The sequence below is a fragment of the Propithecus coquereli genome, unplaced genomic scaffold, assembly GCF_000956105.1.
Source record: "Propithecus coquereli isolate 6110/MARCELLA unplaced genomic scaffold, Pcoq_1.0 Scaffold18, whole genome shotgun sequence".
NCBI classification, from domain to species: domain Eukaryota; kingdom Metazoa; phylum Chordata; class Mammalia; order Primates; family Indriidae; genus Propithecus; species Propithecus coquereli.
Genome location: NW_012142745.1, coordinates 1,600,777 through 1,617,437, shown reverse-complemented (window position 1 = coordinate 1,617,437; position 16,661 = coordinate 1,600,777). Strand labels below are relative to the sequence as shown.

The 16,661-nt window shown below is 61.2% G+C and overlaps 1 protein-coding gene across 2 annotated transcripts; it reads right to left on the bottom strand.

Annotated features, from left to right (window-relative positions):
• Positions 1-621: 621 nt before the first annotated feature.
• On the bottom strand, positions 622-14,555 carry SLC4A3 (solute carrier family 4 (anion exchanger), member 3). Of its 2 annotated transcripts, XM_012642481.1 has the most exons (23): positions 14,380-14,555; positions 14,070-14,213; positions 13,530-13,695; positions 12,685-12,959; positions 12,434-12,549; positions 11,779-11,978; positions 10,053-10,201; positions 9,715-9,895; positions 9,145-9,280; positions 8,685-8,868; positions 8,187-8,286; positions 7,545-7,729; positions 6,648-6,873; positions 6,208-6,426; positions 5,661-5,809; positions 5,295-5,489; positions 4,591-4,821; positions 4,133-4,222; positions 3,490-3,656; positions 2,652-2,905; positions 1,931-2,100; positions 1,573-1,746; positions 622-950 (listed from the first exon to the last, which is right to left on the bottom strand). In XM_012642481.1, exons 2-23 carry the CDS (start codon positions 14,118-14,120, stop codon positions 873-875), a joined length of 3,696 nt encoding a protein of 1,231 aa, XP_012497935.1. In that variant the 5' UTR covers positions 14,121-14,213; positions 14,380-14,555; the 3' UTR covers positions 622-872. The 2 variants fall into 2 exon arrangements, with proteins under 2 accessions (XP_012497935.1, XP_012497934.1); XM_012642480.1 differs by lacking the exon at positions 14,380-14,555 and having other exon boundaries at positions 873-950; positions 11,779-12,059; positions 14,070-14,120.
• Between the last annotated feature and the right edge of the window lie 2,106 nt (positions 14,556-16,661).

The window sequence follows — 16,661 nt, the reverse complement described above, 5'->3', positions numbered from 1 at the left end:
GACGACCAGGTCCATCAGGCTGCTGGTTGCCTAGCAACTGTGACGAAATGGGCTCCTTTTTCCACCCTCCTCTAGACTCCCAGGTTATTTCTAGCAAAACAGAGACTGTTGCACAAGGAGTGGCCTCAGGAATCCTAGAACTGTCTCTCTTAAGCCGGGAGAATCTAAAATGGTCCAGGGACCCCAAATCTAGCACCACGCTGGCGTCTAGGGGATTGGGCTGTCTCTCTCCTCCGGATACCAGTAATCAAAAAAAGAAGAAAAACATTTTCCATTCCCCTCTGTAGCCCCACAACCACTGGAGAGGCTCTGATTTCCCTAGTGGCTAAAATGGAGCAACTTACTCCCTCTTCCCTCCCCTTTCTAAGCAGGGTCTAGATTAGCTGGCATGTGACCTTGAGCAGACCTTGAGCCTCCCATTCCTCGGCTGTATTACGGAGGGTCTGCGGGGTGATGATAAGGCCCAGCTCTGACCTTCTGTGGTCCTGATTCTCTCTCTTTCCCCCAAGGACTCTGTCCTTGACTCAAACCTCTCCCTAGTTTTGATGACCCTGAAAATAGAATTCTTCCAATTCCAATGGATAAGTATGACCTGAGAAACCAGAGATGGAACCAAGAAAGTGAGGCAGACACACGACAAGGAGTGTGGTTATAATGAGCTCAAAGCCTGTGCCGGTCTGGTCTGTGAAAGGTTAGATGAGGTCAAAGCCCCGGGCAGAAGTCAGGGGACCGCTCTAGCCGTGGCATCAGAAGTGGTTCCAGGCACATCTCTGGGTCATGAGGAGCCCCCTGGCCCTGGGGCTGGGCTCTGCCTGGGGCTCAGGAGTTGATCCCTAAGGTGTCGGGGTCTCTAGGGGCACCATCTTCGAGGATCACACGGGCATGTGCAGCTCATTGTACTCATCCTGGCCATCCTCATCGAAGTTTGGTTCAGCGTCTTCTGAGTCCAGCTGCAGAAGGGAACAGAAGGTTGGCAGTGGCAGGGAAGTGGACTCATCCCCTCCTGTTCCCAGACTCCTCCTCCGACCAGCAGCCCTCCCTGTCTGCAGGGACCAGGACCCCAGGGGAGCATTTCCCCCGGCCAAAACCTTCAGGTCACCCTCCACACATCTAGTTTAATAATAATATTAATAACGAGCAGCTACCACATGTGAAGTCCTTTCCTACAGCCACTTCTAGTTGCTGCGCTACCTTTGTACACCATGTTTGAGTATGGATAAATTGCAAAAAGATGTCTTTTCCTCTAGCTGACAAAAACAGGCCTCAGGGTGGGTTTCAGTGCCACCTCACTCCCTTTTGGTCAGGGTACGACCTGCACAGCTGTCTGCAGCAGCGCTGTGCTTCCTCCGGTACCACACCATCACCCTACGGCCTTTACCTGGATGTGTACTTAATCCCCCCGACAGACCTATAAGGTAGAATATATTATTGCTCCCATCATACAAATGGAAATAAGATTTTAGAAGGTGAAATAACTTGCCTAAGGTCACATGACTAGCAGATGGCCCAGCAGAGACTGAAACCCAGTGCCCATCCGCCCCAGTACTGCTGCCACAAGCCACCACCCCTTACCGCCTGCAGCTCCCTGTCCTGGAAGAACCGGGGCAGAAGGCAATGCCTCAGAGGCACAGTGAGCAGCAGCAGGAAGGGAAAGGCGAGTGAGGCCGCCGTGGACTTGACCACCCAGAGCAGTGCGATGCAGCCCAGCTGAATGCAGGTGAACAGGTGCATCCGCCACGTCTTCACCTGGGGAAATGGCCACCCAGCCTCACCACACAGCACCCCAGCTCCCACCCACATCTTGGGGACCTTGGCTCCCCAGGTCCCAATTTAATCCTTCATATTCTTCCTGTCCACCTCTGGCCCAAGGACCCCTCTGGGGCCCCTCCCCATTACTCCATCACCCCATCTCCATGCTTCCTGGCCCTACCTTGGTCACATAGGGCTGCTCAGGATGGTGTTTTGCTGGCATGAGGATGAGCAACAGACGCTGGGACAGCTGGATCCCAGACAGCGATGTGATCCCCATATATAGGAAGATCCCAAAGAGCACAGCCAATGGGATCCGACGCAGCACAGCCCCCATGACAATGGACAGGCCTGGAGGAGGTGACACAGACCCACCTGAACACCTGAGCAGCCCCCATGAGGATGGACAGGCCTGGAGGAGGTGACACAGACCCACCTGAACCCCTGGGCAGCCCCCAGGAGGATGGACAGGCCTAGAGGAGGTGACACAGACCCACCTGAACCCCTGAGCAGCCCCCATGAGGATGGACAGGCCTAGAGGAGGTGACACAGACCCACCTGAACCCCTGAGCAGCCCCCATGAGGATGGACAGGCCTGGAGGAGGTGACACAGGCCCACCTGCTCCCTTAGGCAGCCTCTGTAAGGATGGACAGGCCTGGGGGGGGTGGATATGGACCCATCAGACTGATCAGCTTGGCCTCATCCCCATGAATAAGAGAAGAGGGAGCCAGACAGAGAAGTAGGAAAGGGCTCAGGGAAGTAGGTTTGGGGGTCAGAGCGAAAACTAGACATGACACACTGGGGGATTCACAAGGGACCTGGGTCAAGCCTGGGATGGAGAGTGGATCTAGGGCCGTGGGGTCCCAGACGCCAGGTGTGCAGCCGGAGGCCGGGCTCTCACCCACGAGGCTGGCGATGAGCACCCCGGTGACCCGCTGCTCCCGCACCTCCTGGATCTGGGGCTTTTCGCCGGGTGCGATGGCAGTGCGCATCACCGTCAGCGCATTGACGTGGGTGACTGAGCGGACGGTGGCAGCTGTGAGCCAGGGCAACCCAAACAGCCCACAGAGCCCCCCCAGGGAGCCTATCAGAAGCAGGTCCAGGTGGAAGCCAGAGCCTTTGAGCAGCCTCCGTGCCTTCTGGCTGACGATGAGCCTGCAGGGACAGGGCAGGGCGGGGTGGTGGCCAGCAGCAGGACAGGCACAGGGACCGGGACAGGCATGCATGCGGGGATGGGGTGGCAGGGCTGGGGGAGGCTGCATAGCCAACAGTTCTCCCAGGGCCTGCCAGCTTCCTCTTTTAAGTTCCCAAATTGAAGTTCTCACATCGAAGCAAATTTGAGCCAAATTCTCATACTGTGAATATTTAAAGCACCACAAAAGCCAGATGCCAGATCTCACCACGTTCTTGTGGTTTAATCAAAATGAGACACATGTGAGCATCCCTGGGTGAGAGACGCACTGCCAGAGAGTTCTGAGGACTGTCAAGCGCCACCCTGCAAACGCTGGCAGCGACAGACACACATCATGTCAACCCAGCACAGGGAGACCACGCCCTTGCCCCACCCGCTGCCCTCCGCTCCTCCCCCAGCTCCTTCCCCAACACACCTACCCTTCCTCAAGGCCTGCCAAAGGCTCCCGCCCACCCGGCACACCCATACTAATAATGACTTTCCTGCTGTCACCCTGGAACCAAGCCAAGGAGCCGGGGAGGCGGCCCACCACTCCCAGCCCTCTCACGCTGTGATCTGGGTCTCCATGAAGATCAGGATGAGGACCAGGAGGGCAGGGACAGCGGCTGCCACCATCATCCAGGGCGGGAAAGGACGGGCACTGCCCAGGGGCGGGATGAACCATGTGCGCTTATCGGGAGAGGTCACAGAGAGCCCCGTGGGCACTGTCAGCTTCTGCAGGCAGGAAGGAAGACTGGGCTCAGGGACACAGCCTCCCCACGCTAGGGAGCCCCTGCAGCAGCTGCCGCCACCACGCTGTGTCCCCAGGACCAGGACTTTGAAGAATTTGGGTGTGAACAGGTTTGGGGGAAATTAGTTTTGCATCCTCCAAAAGTTCACTGTCCCTACAAGGGTCCGATAGAGGGCAGGGAAATAAGCACCTTCCCCCTGAGCCCCTGAGCTTCAGGGGACCTGCTGTGGGGAGACCTGTCATTCTGCCCCCAGCCCCACACCTGCTCCTCCTGGACTCTTCGCTCAGGATCACGGGTGGCTCAGACTCCCTGGGGAGCCTCTCAGCTGGGAACCCCAGCCGCCCCCCAGCATGGCCACTCTACTAAGGAGAGCCAGGTTCCTGCCCTGATCTTGACCTCGTGGGCTCCCGCTCCTGGCCCTGGGAGAAGAACCCACTGCCGTGGGCTCGGCTCACTCACCTGTGTGTAGGTGTCTGTGATGGAGTAATCCACCAGGACCATCACCAGGATGGAGATGGGGATGCCAAAATCCCCGATGATGCGGCGAGCCTTGAGTGTGCCCAGTCAGGGCAAGGAGGCAAGGTCAGCAGACTCACAGGGGACCTGCCACCCCCAACCCTTCCTGGACCCAAGCTGGAGCCAGAAGTCCCTCCACCAGCCTCTCGAGCCTCCCCGCCCTCCGCCCCCCGCCCCTGCCACCAGTGCAGCCTGGGATGGCGTTCTTGTCTTAATTAGACTCTCTCAGCAAAGAGTGAAAAGACCCCGGGAGGAGGCTTCTCTCAGGGTAGGGGCTGCCCAGATGTGGTTCTGGCCCACGGGCTGCCAGGGAGGAGGGGAGCAGCCTCTCTGTGGAGCAGAGCCTGGCAGTGACAGCAGGACTCAGGACTCACGGGGGCACTACACCCAGAGCCACGCACCTTGCCGCCCAGGAAGCGGCTGTTCCTGAACTTGCGCAGGAAGAAGGCGATGAAGAAGGTCCCGAGCATGAGGATCAGGGACAGCAGAGCCGTATTGGGCTGGTTCCTCGGGCCCCGAGGTCCTTCGGTGGGAGGCAGGGCACTGCCATTCAGCTCCAGACCAGCCTCCAACACTCCCTCCGGGGCCCCCTCTGGGGGGTAGAACGGCAGCAGTGGGTGCTCTGTGAACACCTGTGTGTGGATAACGAGGACGCCTTATCACTCACCTGGGCAGGTGACCTGATTACATCATCATCATCGGCGTATCTGTGAGGGAGAGAGAGGGCGCCCCTCACATACCTAAACAGACAACCATGACACACAGATACCCAGCTACACCACATACACACACAGCCCTCTACAAAAGGTGACCCAAGGACCCCAAAAACCAACTCTGACCCCGCACTGACGGCACCCCCAACTCCATCACATACCTGTGCAGGTGTGTCCTCATCTCCACACCTCCACCCAGGTGCCTGGGTCCTTGGCCTGGCACCCTCTGGGCCTTGACCCCCTTGCCTTCAGCTCAGACCTGGCCCGGGCTATCCCCAACCCTCAACACCCACACCCAGCAAAGCCCCCTCCTTGTCCCCTCCACCCCGATGCTCCACACCTCCCCCTCCCAGCCCCCATCCTGCCCACCGCAAGACCCTCTGGATCTCCACCTTGTAGAGTTTGTGGAAGGTCTCGTAGATGAAAATGAGTGAGATGAGGAAGGCGAAGATCTCCTGGGTGAAAGGCGAGATGTAGCGGACCAGGAAGCTGCCTTCGGCGGCCACCAGGGCAAGGACAAAGACCACCAGCCAGAGGCCAACCCACACCCGGCCAGTGAGGTACTCCAGGTCCTGGGCTCGGCAGAACTGGAGGCGGGGAGGGGCTGGTTACCCACAGGCGGTCTGCCCTGGGGTCCGTGCCCTGTGGGATGGGCAGCGGTGAACTCCGATGGGGAGGTGGTGGGGGAGACTGCAGGGACCCATCCCCCGGGCAAGGAAGAGCACAAGGCAGGAGGGCTGGGCAGGGCAGGGCTTCACCTTGAAGAAGGCTTCCTCGAAGACAAGCAGTGGCCCAGAGAAGCCGACCACAAGCAGCGGCTGGGCCCCCAGCAGAGAGAAGAGGACGCCGAGCACAGCCGTGGACACGATCAGCTCGGACACACCCATCAGCCCCTCGGTCTTCTCTCCTGGGGCGGGCAAGCCAGCAGGATGGCTCTGGCCTGGCTCTTTCTACCTGCCCCCTTTCTCATCCTGGGGCCCCCAGTGAGAGCAGAGCAGCCCCCCAGAGCAAGACGGACCCCCTCCCCACCCTACTCCTCCCAGCCCCTCCCCACTAGCCCCCAACGCAATCACAGGGTCCCCACCCCTTACTCCTCTCCCACCCCCTCTCACTTGTAGCCCCCCAAAAGTGATCCTGGGATCTCCTGACCCAGCAGCTCCCTGAGTGTTCACACCTTTCCTAGCCCCTCTAACCACTGGCCCCCTGAGCTGATCGCTGGGACACCCTGACCCAGAAACTCTGCAGGTGACACCGGGCCCCCAGAGTGATCACAGGAGCCCAACTCCCCAAGCCCTTGCACCTCACCTAGCAGCCCCCCAAAGGTGATGGCAGGGCTGAGGGCCGCGAAGTAGATGAACAGTACAGCGGCCACGCACTGGGAGTGCAGGGCGTCCCGCAGGTCGCTGGGGTAGTGCGGGTACCGGCGCCTCACGTCCCGCACAAGCCCCCCAAACACCGAGCCCGTCCGCAGCAGGGGGTCATCTTCAGGGGTCGCCTCCGAGCCCCCCAAGTCCAAAGACAGTTCTGGGGGAAAAAGAGGCTGCTGGAACAGCACCCACACTCCTTCGTGGAAGCCCCGAGCTCAGCCCCCTACAGCCTGGGACACGGAGCAGAGACCCGGGATCAGGGATGTAACGACGCAAAAAGGACTTGGGGAGTCAGGACGGGACGAGGGTCACACACTTAGGGCCCTGGGATGGGTGAGTGTGTGTGTGTTGGGGGGACTTGGCCCCAAAGGGTCTGACCTTTCCCAGGAGCCGCGTAGCCGCCCTGGGTGGTCATCTCAACTTTGGTCTGTTCGCGCTCTCGCCGCTTCCTCAGCAGCTCGCGCTGGAAGGCGGCCACGGAGCGCAGCAGGTCACGGCCCTCCACCTCGGACGGGGGAATCACAATGCTGCCGTCCAGGAACTCGCTGATGGCACTCAGGAGGTCCTGCCGGTCATCGGCCTGGTAGGCAGCCTCATGAAACAGCTGGGAGTAACAAAGGGCCATGACTCTCAGGGATGGGCCGAGGGAGCCTCTGGAAGGAGGGCTTCAGGGAGGAGGTGTCGGGTCACAGAGCTAGACGCAGGGTGGACGTTCAGCCATATACACCGGTGCAGCCCAGCAGTACAGGTGGTCGAAATACAGACACATCCCTGCAGGCCCACAAGCAGCCACTGCCCTGAACCCCAGGATGCGCTCTGTGCCCCAGAAGACTCCAGACCTTTCCACATGCAGAAACTAAAGGCGTAACACCTGGCATAACAGGGACCTCCAGAACCTTCTGATTGGACAATGCCCTATAGGTTGATAAATCGTTTCAACATTGCCCCTGGCTAGATGACCCTCCTGTCCAATCCCAGGAGAAGTCACAACAAAGACCAGCATATCCAGCCTTCCCGTTCAAGTCTTATGTCACATCCAAAGCTCTGGGGCCTGGGCTTCTTCTCCCCCTGTGCCACAGCCCCTCCCACAGCCCCAGCCTAGGGCTCCCTCTTCTCCCCTGGGCCAACAGCTCCCCCACCACCACCCCCCAGGGCATGGCCTCCACCCAGAGGGGACCCCTAGCACCCGTGCCTCCATGAGCACCACTGTGGGCAATGAGAAGGAACAAGCAGGGCCCAGGGGAACAGGCCTAGAGAGCCCAGCCCGAGCCCAACCTTGTCAGACATAAGGGTGGCGATGGAGCGGCCAAGCTCGTGATAGTCCGTGCTGGTGTGGCTGGGCCCCAGCATCACGAAGAGGAAGCGGACGGGCACAGGAACCTCAAGCACAGACTCCAAGAGCACAGCCTCACTCAGTCGCACGAAGGCTGCCGCCGGCTGCTCCAAGAAAGGCACACAGCCTGCGGGAAGAGCAAGACACAGGGGACTGGGCACAGGGGACTGAGCAGTCAAGGCAGGCCCTGGAGGACCCCGGGGACATCTGGGGCTAGCATGTACAGTTCAGCAGCTTGTGCACTGCACAAGGAAATCCCTATCTAAAAGGGCCTGTTTATGTATGTGTTACAATTTACAACAGACAGAAATGAAAGGTATTAAAGAAAGGTTTCTTTTTTCTAATTCTCGCAATGGTGCTACATGGACTAGCATCAGTCCAAGACAGCAGAAATCTGGACAGGAAGTGGGCAGGAAACTGGGAAAGAAAGGGCTGGGGATATGACAGGTTGTGAGGGACAGCAGGGCCAGGGGGGCCTGGCTGGAGATGGAAGAGGCAGCCTCCAGCCCAGAGCTCCAGACGAGCAGGCCACTGGCAGAGGCACACACTCCGCAGACCCCGCCCCAGCGCCCGGCGCTCCTCACCCACAAGGACAACGGTGGCCTCGGCATCTTCGGGGATCTTCTCCAGCAGCTTGAGGCTTTTCCCTCGGTGACCATCTCCCCCAGGCATGTGCAGGGGCTTCTGAGGACGCAGAACTGGAATAGGGCTGGGACCCAGACTGGAGGCCGTGGCAGGCCCTCCCACCCCTGCTCCAGACCTGGATCGGGCCCGGCTTTCCCCTCCCCAGCCTGGTCGGGCTGTTGATATTGTAGCCCCACACTGGGAGGGACCAGCTCTAGATCTGGACCCCTCCTCCACAACCCCCACTACCACCTCAGCCTCATCTTGGTGTTTAGATGCCCCCCATGGGTCTGCCCCACCATGGCATTCACACCTCCCGTGTCTCCTATGGGGCCCCCACGTGCCTAGCACGTGCCAGGCATGCAACCTTCCAAACCCACTGAACAAAGTCATCGAGGACCTTGACTAAAACCGGATACCCGCTCAGTCCCCCGACCCAAGTCAGCAAGGCCACTGACCTCCTTGGCATCGGGGTCATGGGGCCAGAGTGGGGCTGGCTCCCCCAGGTCGTCAGCCATGGTAGGCACCACACCGTCAGGGCCGTGGCTGGGGGCTGGGTGATGATTCCCCAGGACTGAGTTCACACTGGAGCTCGATGGATTTCGGGGAAAGAAGCTATTGTCCTTGTCATCGTTGGGATGACTAGAGAGGGGAAGAGCACGGCAAGGTGGGTTAGGAGGAGAGGCCCATGGTAGATGGAGATCATGAGGAGGTGACAATGAAGGGTCAAGGCCTCTATCCCTTCCGCCTCAGTGTAAGAAAGAACTTTCTAATGATCGGAGCTGTTGAAGATGGAAGAGAAATGAGCTCCCTGTCACTATTCAGGCAGAGGCTGGGAGGCACTCGGAAGAGGCTGTACTCCTGGAAGGGCAGCTGAACCAGGCAGGCCCCTCCTGGGGTCCCCTGCCCCACTGGCACCTGTGTTTCAGTAGCAGGGTACGCAGGACGCTGGCCCTGTCCTCCGGCCGGATCTGGTCGGACACGATCATGGTCTCCACCACGAGATGCGCGATGCCTGGCAGAGTGGTTTGCTCCAGATCCAGGAGGGCAGCTCCTAGGGTCACAGTCAGGGGAGGGGCACAGTCCTCCATGCTGCCCTGGCCCCCAGGGCCAGGCAAACATGCCGGGTGAGCAAAGCGCCCCAGTGCCCCAGGCAGATACACAGCTCCACACTGCCAAAGGCCAGCCAGGGAGAAAGGGGTGAAAACAGAGCACAGAAAGAGGGCACAGCCCCAATTCGCCAAGGAAGGGAAAGTCATTTTTTCATTTACTATATGTGTGCTGAGCACCGACACGCGCCAGGGACAGTACTAGGTGCCAGTGCACAGCCCTGCTCTTCAGAGCTTATGGGCCACGTAGGCAACTGGACTCCACAGCCCCTGGCTGGCGGCTGGATCTGGAATGGTCCCTGGGAGCTGAGCAGCCTGCCACAGGCTGAGCTCTGCGGCCCTGAAGGTGTGCGGCCCAGGCCAGGCCTGAGGACCCTACCGTGGGCGATGGTCCTCCTGAGCTCAAGAAGGCTGCGGAAGGACAGCGAGGCCACGTGGGGCTTCCCCCAGCGCTCGGTCTCCTCCTCCACGTCCTCCTCAAACTTGATCCAGCGGGCGGTCTCCCGCCAGTGGGGCTCCTGGCTGCGGTCCAGCATCAGCTCGTTCAGCTCCACAAACACCTGCGGTGGGTGCCAAGGGTGAGGGCCTGGGGGGCGCCAGGTGGGACAGGCGGGCATGGGGGACATCGCAACGGGGCCAGGCTGGGAGGAAGGGAGAAGGGGGCTCCGGGCCAAGGGGTGTGAGGAAACCACAGGCCCACCCCTCAGCGTCCTGGACCTCATGAGGCCTCCGGTCCAGCTTCTTCTTCTTCTTCTTCCTGCGCAGGATGGGGGCCAGGCCACTGGGGCTGCTCCTCCCGCCCTGCGTCCGGGACGGCTTCTTCACCAAGTGCCGGCGCACTCCAGGGTTGTCCTCCAGCCGGTGACCTGCGGAGAAGGTGGGCTTGGCGGTCCCAGAGGTCCGGTTGGGGCCTCAGGACCATGGCCCGGCCTCTCCAGCCCCCTGCTCTGCCCAACCTGTCCAACTGCTGATGGCCACAGTCACTGGGGGGCCATGCCAACAGCACTGCACAATCCAACACGGCCATTTCATTGACAAGAAGGGTAAATGAAGCTCAGAAAGGTGGACCAGCCCAAAGTCACACAGGGGACCACTGGCCAAGATGCAATAAAAAGGAAGAGCCCAACTCAGTCCACAGCCCCAGCTAGACCCTCTAGCATCTGCTATGGCCACTGCCCCTGCTCTGGGGCCCATGACTGACACCAAGGCCCCAGGCACTTAGCCCCCAACACTTTCCCTGTGCCCCTCTCGGCACCCGTGTCCCCATCCCGTGGGTACACAGCCCAGCAGATTCGGGCAGGGCTTCTCTCCCTTGCTCCCGCTGCCCCTCCCCAGGCCAGCAGCTGGGGAAAGGCCGACCTCCGGTTACTCACAAGCTGCTGCCTCTGCCGTGGGGCTCAGCCGGCCCCTGATGGGCTCCCACAGGCCCCAATCCTCAAAGTCCAGCACAAACATCTCCAAGTCCTCTGAGGCCAGCGAGTCTCGAGGGCTGGGGGCTGGATCCCCCCCAGGGCCCTGGCCTTCTGCCTCCCCAGGCCCAGGGCTCAGTAACCCATTGGGCTCTGTGTCCTCCTCCAGCGGACTCATTCCCACAATTGCCAAGGCCTCAGCCCCTGCTCCTTCCCCACACCCTGGCTCCCCTGCCAGGTGGGAGCCTGGACAGGGGTGGTCTCTGTCCAGCCAGAGCTGGAGGTGGCTAGAAGTGGCAGGCCTCCCAACCCTGACTCCCTAGTCCCCAAGCCTGCTCCCTGCTGCTTCCAGCACCAACCCTGGGCCTGTAAACACGCCCTCCCCCAACCCCCCCATTCTGCTGCTGCTGCTGCCATCGGATTGTTCCTGTCCCTGTCCTCAGGCCCTGGCAACTTTCCATGACGTACTGAGCTCAAAGCCATCCCCTCCCCCCACCCCGCCCACACACTGTGGCTCTGAGAAGGAGGAGGGCAGATCAGTGATGCCCCTGGCCTGGGCACAGAGCCCCGTGAGTGATGACAGGTGGCATAGAAACCAGGGCACTGATAAGATGGAAGGAATGTGCCGAGATCGCAGCCAGGCCTGGCCAAGGGTGGTGGGATGGGAGTGAGGGGCCCTGACACGGAGAGAAGCCAGGCCTAGAGGAGGGGCTCAGACTCAGGGGCTGGTTTGGGGGTACTAAAGAGCCAGGGGACAAGAAGAGTTTGCCTGAGAAGAGGGGCCTTCAGGAGAGGGATATAATGATGTGGGAAGTGGAGCTGCCTTGTTCTGGGAGTGACTCAGAGGACAGAATCAGGACCCAAAGGTAGAGATCAGAAAGGGAAATCTCAGCTCTGGCAATCCAAGAGGTGTCTTGGTGAGGTAGTGAGTTCCCTGTCACTGGCCACATTCCAGCAGACAGGGATACTGCAGAGGGAACTCAGCCCTGGGTGGGGGAGAGCTCAGAGTGGGCCACAGGGGCTGCCTCACTCACTCTTCATGTCATCCAGGTCCGCAGAGCCCAGCATCCGGGCCTCCGCCTCATCAGTGGGCACCTGCTGCTCCGGACCACCGGGGTGGCCCAGGGCACTGCCTGGGCACAGTCGCTCCCGCAGGTCATAACTGGCCGATGGGCTCCAGGGCCGGCTCTTCTCCCCAGCCACTCGGGAGACCCGGGCCCGGGGGCTGGGGGAGCTGGGGAGGCAAAACAGCAGCCTTGGACTTGACAGGCCCAGGTTAGTGGGTTCCCTTACCTTCCCCCAGCCCGGGGCGGGCCTGAAGTGGACCCCTAAGCACGAGACACAGGCCCCTCCCAGGCAGGAAAGGAAGCTCACCTGGGCCGTCCCTCCCCATCCTGTCCCACTGGTCCCTCCCTCCGGCCTTCTTCCCTTCCTCCTCTTCACTGTGCCGGTCTCTCTTGGAAAACTCCTAACTTCTTCACTCTGCGCTCTTTCTCCCCTCGCTTTTTCTCCCCTCGTTCTCTCCTCCTTGTAAATCATGTGGACCGGAAGCCACCCCAACCCCGTCCTCTTCTCTCTGGTTAGAGCTGGGGCCACTCCTCAGGGTTGGCATCGAGGTGACTGCCGGGAGCCTTGGGCCCCACGGCTATGGGCTGGGCTGGCCTGCAGAATGGGTGCTGGGGCCGGTACCTGACCGAGTGCTGGGGGCTCTTGTCAGGGCGTGGGCCCACCGAGGGCAGGGGCTTGGCGAAGGCAGCCCTCCCTGAAAGGCCTGGGCTGTCATCCTCGTCACTTCCAATGGAGAACTGCAGGCAAACAGAACTGCCCTGGACCCCTGCCCCGACCTACCACTCAGCCCTTAACCCCCACCCAGCCTCACCCAGGCCCCCCTACCACGTCCTCCTCCCTGCCCTCTGCACATCCAAGGCGCAGAGCCCTACCTTTGCTTTCTGTGGGGACCCCGAGGGTGGAGGCTCCACAGGTTCTGCCTCAGATTCCCCTTCCTCTTCCTCCTCTTCCTCCTCCTCCTCATCTGCTCCAGCTGCCCCCTCCTCCTGAATAGGAGGGGTCCCTTCGGAGGGTGGGGCAGAGGTTTTCTCCTTCCTCTTCCTCCTGGTATGCCGGGCAGAGGTGGGGGGCAGCCGCCGCAGCTTGTGGGGTGGAGGCAGGCGCGCCGAGAGCGGGTGGTGGGTGTGGTGGGATGTGTGCCGGTGAACTGGGGGCGCAGGAGAGCCAGTTGGGGCCCCCGCAGCAGAAGGGGGCCCCTCCCTGCCCGAGGGACACACACCTTATTCTAGCTCAAGGCCTCAAACAAGGGCACCCTAGGCCTTCCTCCAGGGCCAGGCCCCCCCCAACACCTGTGTCCACACGCCTGTCATTGGTGAGGCTGGGCAGAGTGGGGGGAGAAGGTCATGAGAGGGTCTGGGGGGGGACGACGTGACACAGCAGGGAAGGGAAAGGCAGAGTTGGAGGAGCTGAGGGGAGCCAAGGTGGCAGAGAAGAGAGAGTGAGCAGGGACAAGGGTGAAGATGAAGGTCACCAAGGGCGGGCCCAGGCCCATGTCCCTAGATCCCCCTGGTCTGGGGCCCAGCTCCCCTGACAGGAGGACAGGCGATGGGTGAGAGAGGCAGGATGACTTAACACGGCATGGTGGCCCAGCAGAGTCCAGCACAGTGTCCAGCACAGGATGGCACTGGGTGACCAAGCTGGAGGTGAGCGCAGTGATGGTGGCGATGAAAGTGATGGTAGTGAAGGCGGCCACACTAGGGGTCCCCAGGCTACCCACACTCAAAGTCCCGCTCGCTGTAGCTGCGGCTGGGCTTCTCGGGGTCCCAGGCCGGGAGCTTGCTGATGAGGTCCCCAAACCTGCTCACAGCCAAGGTCTTGCCCAAGTCATCGTCCTCCTCCTCCACGTCTGGACCCAGAGGGGGCTCCTCCAAGGGCACCCGGACCTGCAGGCCGATACAGCCTCTCCTAAGGACCCCCGACCTGTGAGCACCCCACACCCGTTCCAACTCCAAGCCCTAGCTGGGGGTGGGGACCCAGCAGTCTCCATCATCATCCAGCCCCTTCCTCTGTGCCCACCCCCCAAGCCTGGGTCAGCATCCCAGAAACCACCCTCTCTAGGCCCCAGGGCTGGGCAAGGAGAGGGGGGCCACAGATCTGAAAAATACCAACAGAGACCCCCTCTTTTTCCATGCCCCCAGCCAAGCTCCATCCCCAGATCTGGGGGCGTCCCAGGGTCGGCCAGAGGTCGCCTTTCCCGCCTTAGGGTCTCTCCCCCTCCTCTTCCCCCAGATCCTCCACCCCCGCACGCATCAGTCACCTGGGGAAGCGGGGAGGCGCCCCCGGGCGGCGGGATCACTCCGTTGGCCATGGCCGGGGAGGCGGCTTGGGAGGCTCTTGCTCACCAAGGGCCCCGAGCGCCGGGTGAGAAGCAGGGGCCGCTGTGGAGGCCTAGCGGGGAGCCCTGGGGGGTGGGGGGAGTGCGGGGTCAGGATCCTCGCACTGGCGCCCCCCGCCCCGGAGCCGATCCCCGCGCCCGGGCCGAGCGCCCTCCGAGGCCCAGCCACGCCCGCCCGGGGCAGCCCGGGGCCCACGCCCTGCCTGGTGCGCCGCGCCCCGCCCCGCGGTACCTCGGGGCTCCGGAGCCTGCAGGGACCGGGCGGGCTGCCGCGCCCCATGTCCCTCCCCGCTCGCTCCGTAGCGCGGCCACCGGGCTCCCGTCCGCCCCTCGCCGCGCAGAGCCGGGCCGGCCGGGCAGACGCAGGCGCCGGAGCCCGCAGCCCGCGGCTCCACCTCCTCGCTCCGCACCTCCGCCGCCGCCGCCGCGGGGCCGCACAATGGGAGCGGGCGGGCCGTGACTCACCCCGCCCCGGCCGGCGCGGCCCCCACGCGCGGGCCCCACAGGACCCCACCTGCCCACACGCCCCTTCTCCAGGCGCCCCACGCATTGCTGGGGGCGGGTGCACGGCCCTAAGTTCCCACAATCCCCCAAATTCACTCACTCCCCCACCTTGCTCTCAGCCTCCCCTCCACTCAAGAGCCGTGGAGGCGACCCCCTCCGCAGACGCGAGCCCCTCCGGCCTTGGGAAGGGAGCTCACAGACACGTGGAAGCACCCGCCACCTCCCCCTTCAATTCCAACACAGCCTGTTCGCTTCAGAGGCCTGGCTTGTGCTGCCCGGCACCACCCAACATTTGACCTTGGCACATTACCTCCACTCCCTTGGCCTCAGTTTCCCCATCTGTAGCCAGAGGGGCCTGCAATAGGGGTGTTTCAAAGTTCATCCAACTCTAAGATTCTGTGGCTCAGTTTCCACATTTCCGCCCCCTTCTACCCCCACCACCTGAGGTCACGTTTCATTTTCCAAGGGCAAAGGTCTTTGAGAGGAGCCAGTGGACCCCAATCAGACCCTGCCCTGGTATCACCGAAACTGCGCACCTAGCACAACGACATGCCCGTAACAGCCCCTCAACACCCATCTGTTGAAGCCACACCCCTGAATCCTCAGCACAAACCTAAGAGGCTGAAAACTGGGGATGGAGCCCACGGGCAGAAGGTGGAATGGCCAGGAGGGGAGGCCAACGCTGGGGAGTGGAGAGGAGGGAAGGAGGGACAGGGCCATGTCCTTGGGTACTTTACCCGCTCTGACCTCTGCTCTCAACTGGATGTCAGCTCAAGCCCGGGAAAGATGTTCTACATGCAGAGCCTTGCTAGGAGGGGCTGGGGGAGGGAGCTAGGATCTGGGGACGCGCACTCTGCTTTGTGCTCCCAGCCCATGCTAGGGGGGCTTCTCTGTGCTCTGCCTCATCTCAGGCATAGTAATGGGGGCAGCTATTGTCATGGAGATTCAGGGAGGCCCTTTAACCTGCCATGGGCACAGCGAGGAAGTAGACCGCTGACAGATCTGGGCATCATCATGGGTGGATGGAAGGTGACTGTCTCAGCCACAGCCATGGAACCGCTCCAGGCCTCTTTCGCTGAAAGGGATGTGCTGTCCTCCCAGTCTCACAGGGCGAGTCCCAGCATGGGAGTCAGCTGTGCATAGACAGAGCATGTGACGTGTGCCCCAGGACTCAGAATGTGAGACCCATCTGTTAGGGGTTGAATTGGGTCCCCCCAAATTCCTATGTTCAAATCCTAACCACCCCCCCATCTCAGAGTGTGCCCTTATTTGGCAAGAGCATCCCTGCAGATGTTAAGATAAGGCCACACTGGGGCAGGGTGGACTCCTTATCCAGTACGACTGGTGTTCTTATAAAACCACAGAGCCACACACTCAGGGAGGACACTTTGTGAAGACGAGTCATGCTGCCACAAGCCAAGGAGCTACCAGAAGCTGGCAGAGAGGCCTGGAACAAATCCCTCCCTAGTGTCTTCAAAGACAGCTGGGCCCTGCGGACAGCTTTATGTCAGATTTCCAGAGCTTCCAGAACTATGACACAGTAAATTTGTCATTTAAGCCACTCAGTTTGTGGCCCTGTGTTGCAGCAGCCTTGGCAAATAGTCACCATCCCAATCCCGAGCCTGATAACTTGGTCCCAAGTCTCTACCTTGACTGTCTTTTGGTGGATCCTTCGCTTCCTTACAGGTACACAAGTGCCTTGGAGCCTCTCCCAGTCAGGAGCACTGCAGGAGGACTCTCTGGTCTTCAGTCTACTCTCCACATGGTCTCAGCCCCTCTCTTCTAGCCTGTACAGTCAGACAGCAGCCACTTTAATATGGAGACAGCCCAAGGAAGGTCTTGCCAACCAGGGACCCCGATACAGTGGGCCCTATGCATCCTGTACACTGAGATGCCATAAGGGTATCACAGGACTTGTCCCGCTGAGGCCCCACCCACCCCAGGGAGGACACTGAGCACAGGTCCTCTCTTCCGGGAGCCCTTGGACTCCTATCCTCTTTCAGTTGGAGG